The 5,848-nt window shown below is 41.4% G+C and overlaps 1 protein-coding gene across 1 annotated transcript in view; it reads right to left on the reverse strand.

Moving 5' to 3' along the window:
• Nucleotides 1–510: 510 nt before the first annotated feature.
• The window catches only part of GPC6 (glypican 6), a 1,593,112-nt gene continuing 1,587,774 nt past the window's right edge, over nt 511–5,848 (reverse strand). The window contains exon 9 of the mRNA XM_006879575.1: nt 511–1,284. Within this exon, the coding sequence (XP_006879637.1) occupies nt 1,082–1,284 (203 nt within the window). The 3' untranslated portion in view covers nt 511–1,081. The remainder of the gene's footprint in view (nt 1,285–5,848) is intronic.

Here is a 5,848-nt window from a genome sequence, read left to right on the forward strand (position 1 = left end):
ATTTAAAAAGGAAAACTCTTGTTATGGATCTAACTGTTGATCAGTTAGTCTAATCAACCATGATGTGGGGAGGGTAATGAGCACAGGCTCAGAAATATCTAGTTTATCTCAAACCCGTGACAAAAGCAAAGACATTGATTGTATCACTGAAGATGGCTGTTCGGTTCAGACCCTCAAGGGGGATGAATTGAAAGGTATGTCCACTGTCAACCGAAGATGAAGGGGGAGAAAAAATCTGTGTCTGGTGGATAGATGATCAGACATTCCAGGATTAAGAAAAAACAGTGCCATTACTGAAACTGCAACTGGGCTGGGTGAGAGAGAGGTGCTGAGGGGCGGTATTTTTTTGTTTTTCTCTCGTATCAAAGATGAAATTCTTAAGTTTAGTTATCAGTACCTCCAAATCAATTTGGTATTGTGTAGTTAGAGTACAAAACAGTACCTCCAAGACAACATGGTCGCTTCATTACATTGCTAAAAGAAATATTACAAATAAATAACAAATCCAAACTTCTCTCCCCATAAGCATTTTGTGCACATAAGCATTTGTCACAGAGATGCCTACACTGGGAGCTGACTGTCAACGCCAAATTTATAGTGTTCAAGTTCTTTCATTTTTTTCCCTCTTGTTTGCTTGTTTGTTGCAAATGTAGTTATCTTGGGGTTTGGCCTGATTTCATAAGAAGAATGATTATTCTTCCCCCCCACCCCTTATATTTCTTTTTTTTTAAAATGGGGACAGGGAAAAAAAAAACCCAAACACCTCACAACATGAGATTACTTCTGCAGCATAAAAGCAAATGAAGGTAAGAAAAATCTCCTGGTACGAAAGATTTGAGTAAGAATTCTCTCTAGAATAAACAAGGTCCCCACGGACAGCTGACGGACAGAGGAAGCAGTTGGGTCTGGTACCCGGAACTCTTTGGGAGAACAAAAAGGGAGGCCAGTTGCTGTTCTGCTCTCTTCTCATAGAAAACGGCAGGTTTTTGAGGCATGGTCCACTGTCCAATAGTGTAACAAAAGAAGGAAGTTGGCTGTTCAAATAGCTAAAATGCAGTGTTCTTGCACCACACACCCAGGATTATCTGCACAGTCTCTGCAGTGCCAGGACCACGCCGAGGAGGGACCAGGAGAGCAGGGAGGAGCTGAGCTGGCCTGCAGAAGAGTCCACTTCCCTCCGGTCAGAATCCACTGCTGGAGCCTCGGTGGTGACAAACTCAAACTCCGTAGGACACACGTCATCCATGCACCCACTGCCACTCCCTGAGCCACTGGATTCATCGCCTGGGAGGAGAGATCGGAGAAAGAGACACACAGTTCATCACAGTACTCATCACAGTAGCCAAAAGGCAGCAAAGACCATTATTACAAAAATCACTGGCAGTAAGAGAGATGCAAATCAAAACCAGAATGAGGTACCATTTCACTCCAGTAACAGTGGCAAAGTTTAACAGGGCAGCAAGTAATAGATGCCGGAAAGCATGTGGCGAGAAAGGAACTCATACATTGTTGGTGGGATTGTACAATGGTGCAACCATTCCGGAAGGCACTTTGGCGCTTCCTCAAAAAGCTGAACATAGAAATTCCATATGACCCAGCTATTCCACTACTTGGAATAGACCCTGAGAATATAAGAACTGAGGCACAAACTGAGATTTGTATATATTGTCATAGCAGCATTATTCACCATTGCAAGAACATGGAAACAGCCCAAAGGTCCAATCACAAAACGAATGGATTGAAAGATTCATACAACGGAATACTATGCAGCATGCTGGAGTAATAACTTTGTAAATTATTACCTAACTTGGGAGGGACTGGAGAGCATTATGCTGAGTGAACTAACTCAATTACATAAGGATAAATATTGTATAAGACTGTTATTGTAGGAGTATAAGGAACCAGGAGGGGTGGGAGAGGCTGGAAGCAGAGGGATGTGGATGTACAGAGGGAAGAGGGGATTAATCATTGGGTTGTAAAATTTGATGGGTGGGGGAAATGGAAAGAATTTGTTCAAATTTGTATTTGAATTTTGTAAATACACTAGTAGAAAAAAAATACAAGGATAACTGTTCAAGATATGTTGTAAAGTTTCAAAAGGGGCAGGGAGTGGAACAAGGTGGAGGGTGGAAGTCACCAGGACAGCAGAAGTTAGTGGGTAGATTTGGCTGGTGTGTGAGGAATAGGGAAAATCCAATAGAGTCCTGAAAACATGGGGTAATAACAATCATTGATCAATAGTAATTAATTGCATAAAATACCATGTATATGAATGGTTGTACGAAACAACGTAAAAGAAAGATTGTATAAAACACAATCAAAAATAGATGAGAGGTTAAGTCAAATGTGGTACATCCATTCAGCGGAATACGGCTCAGCCAGAGGGAGCCATGCAATCTCAATTCATGGATGAAACGTCAAAGTATATTTGCTGAGTGAACTAAGACATAAAAGGGCAAATACTGTGTGACTGGGTTTACATGAGAAACCTGGATCAGGGAGGGGTGGAGAGGCCAAAGTTTACTGTAACATGAGGAGGAGGAACAGGGACACAGGATTTTAGGGGTGATTGGGAAATGCATAATGGTGATGCAAATGTCACGGAATCACGCATGTGAAGAGGACTGAAATAGCAACTATTTTGTTATGTATATATTGACCACAATTAAAAAGAACAAGGAATAAAAGGTAGACAATCAAGAAAATAGAAACGACAGACGATGAACTAATTGGAACTAGGATTGGGGGAAGAACACGCCACAGAAAGACATGCTTGTGGGGATGGCGGTGGTGGGGTAACACTGAACGGGATACTATATTAAAACTGTATTAATACGTTGTGGTTGTTGTTGGGTATGATATTAGCGGCCAACCTAAGGATCATCTAAATCCCAGATCTGAAAAGGAACCAAATCTTGAAATTATAATGCTTTTGAACAAATTCAGGTCAATGTTTAAATTACTTAAAGAAAAAAATGCATTTTTTATTCTTTATGTACTTCAGGAGTATATTTTTAGCAGATGATATGTGTTCACAAAAGATTTTGAAAATTTATTTTAAATTAAAACACAGGCAAAAAGCAGCACAGAAATCCTCTTGTACATTTCACTCTAAAATTGGGAAATCAGAGGTGCAGAAACAAATAACTGGGGAAGGTGTTTATTACTCGGGAGCTCTGCTGGCCTAGTGGATAGAGAGCTGCACTTCCAACCCAAAAGTGAGCACTTTGAATCCACCAGCTGCTCTTTGGGAGAAAGAAGAGATAAACAATCTCTTCTCATGTGATGTAGATTCTGGAAAACAGCCGCTGGAGTGGCAGCTATGAGTTCGTTCTGACTTGATAGCAATGCCCAACAATAACAATGGTAAATTCTTACACCATCTCAACTATTCATGAATATGTAATTCAGTGAGAAGAGCCTTGGTGATACAATGTTCAAGGCATTAGGCTGCTAACCGAGAAGTTGGCAATTTGAACCCACCTGGGGCTTTGTGGGGGAATAGCAGGAAAAATCTGCTTCCACCAAGACATACAGCCTTGGCAACCCTATAGGACAGTTTTCCTTTGTCCTCTGGAGTTGTCTGGGACTCCAGTCTGCGGTCAGAGGGCACTCTGGCTTGCCGAGGGGGTAGCTCTTGAATGGGAAGAGACTTCTCACCATTTCCCTCGCTCATGTTTTTCCTGTGGAGCACTTGTAAAGTGGAACTTCTGGTCTTTTTGTTAGTAGTTCAGTACAATACTCACTACCTACCATAGGTAGAGGGGTTTCATGCCTTTTGTTCAAAGGGTCGCTATGAGTCACACTAGGCTTGAAGGCAATCAACAACCACCACCACCACCACCTACTGTAACTGTTGTTGTTTGCCGTCGAGTCAGAACGGATTTGTGTCTGACCCTCCAGTGGGTTTTCAGAGGCAGTTAATTACATTGGAGGAGATTACCCATCCTTCCCCCACAGAACAGCTGGTGGGTTCAAACCTTTGGACTGTAGTGTATCTTCTTACCACTAGGCCACCAGAGCTCCCCGATGGTCAAAACCTCATTGCCATCAAGTTGGAATGAACTCATAGCTGATGCTCCAGTGGCTTTTCAGAGGCTGTAAATCGCTCAGGAAGAGCTGGTCCATCTATCTAGTCGATTTTGATTCAAAACGGCTGCTTCTGGATTGGCGGCAGAATAGCCTATTGACTAATCCACCAGAGCTCCCCGAATGATTTGTTGCTGTTGGGTAGCAGTCAAGTTCAACTCATAGCCACCCTATGAACAAGAGATCTGAACCCAGTGCTATCCCGTGTCATTCTCATCATCTCTTACACACTTGATCACACTATTGCAGTAACTGGACCAATCCATTTCATTGAGGGACTTTCTCTCTTTTTCTGACCTTCCACATTTCCAAGCATGACGTCCCTTTACAAGGAACAGCCTCTCTTAGAAACATTTGAGACAAAGTTTCACCATCTTTGCTATCAATGTGCATTCTGGCTGCACTTTCTCCAAATCATTGATAAGTAATGGGTTATAATTCACAACCATTAATTATATCTTTCTCTCTATTCTTTTCCCAATTATTCCACTACTATTACTTTAAACTTACTGTCCTTCCAACATTTTTAAAATTGGTATTGTTATTTTGATCTCATATAGTTAATTTTTTTAAAACGCACAATGTTCACAGCAGAGACATTTTACTAATTAGATAATAAGCTCTCTTTCATTGTTATTGAAGGAAGACTTCAGAGAACAGATTTGGTTTAAGGTTTAAAAGTTGCCTTTAGACCTTAAAAAGCATTAAATAGCTAATTTTTTTTAACCTTGAAAAGCAATAGTTTAGGGGGTTCATTTAGTCTCAATGGCTCCAGAAAGTCTGTGTTCTGTTTATAATAGGAAACTCTGTTCCACATATTTAGCAATCTTTTGATAAAAATTCTTCTGTAGAATTTTTGATCAAACTGCTCGTTAGTGGTAATTTCTGAGTACTCTTACATGATAAAATATGGTAGCTTGCTCCTACTTTTGCTCTCTTTGTAAGAGCAAGCATGAACTCTTTTGCAACAAGATTTTCTTTTTAAACTAGGAGTTGAGAAACTAGAGTCCTGGCCCAGATGGCTTGCTGTCTGAGAATGGCTTTTGAATTGAAAAAATGTTTTTAAAACATCCAATGAAGACTAATATGTTGTGACTTATAAAAAGCCTACATGAAAGTGAAATTTCGTGTAGATTTTGAAAAATGTCTATAAATAGTTTTATGGACATCTTGAGCAAGTGTGTCGATTTGAAGTGTGCCGAGCCAGTCCACGGTACTTTCAGTTGCCTCCTATGCATCTGAAAGGTGGACAGTAAATAAGGAAGAGCAAAGAAGAGTTGATGTCTTTGAAATGTGGTGCTGAGGAAGAACGCTGACTATCCCCGGAACTGCACAAAAGCAAACTCAAATGTGCCTGGGAGGACATGCAACCCTCTTTAGTGGTGAGGATGCTGACATGCTTTCAGGAGGGAGCGATCCTCGGGAAAAGACAGCAGGCTGGGAAAGGTAGAGGATCAGAGAGAGAGGAAGATTCCCAATGAGATAGACTGGCACAGTGACTACCATACTACCATGACGGGCATGAGCACGAGAGATTGTGAGGACAGTGAAGGTTTAGATCTGCTCTTCGTAGGGTGGCGATGAGCTGTCACTGACTTAACAGTGCTGGAGAGGAGTGTTGAATAGACCACGGACTACTAGGAGAACAAACAACTTTGTCTTGGAGAAGGTGAAGCCGGAATGCTCCTTGGAGGCAAGGATTCTGAAGCTTCGTCTGACATACTTTGGGCATGTTGCAAGGAGGGACTGGTCCTTGGAG

This window comes from Elephantulus edwardii, unplaced genomic scaffold, assembly GCF_000299155.1.
Source record: "Elephantulus edwardii isolate Elephantulus edwardi_28Jun2011 unplaced genomic scaffold, EleEdw1.0 scaffold00004, whole genome shotgun sequence".
Taxonomy (NCBI): domain Eukaryota; kingdom Metazoa; phylum Chordata; class Mammalia; order Macroscelidea; family Macroscelididae; genus Elephantulus; species Elephantulus edwardii.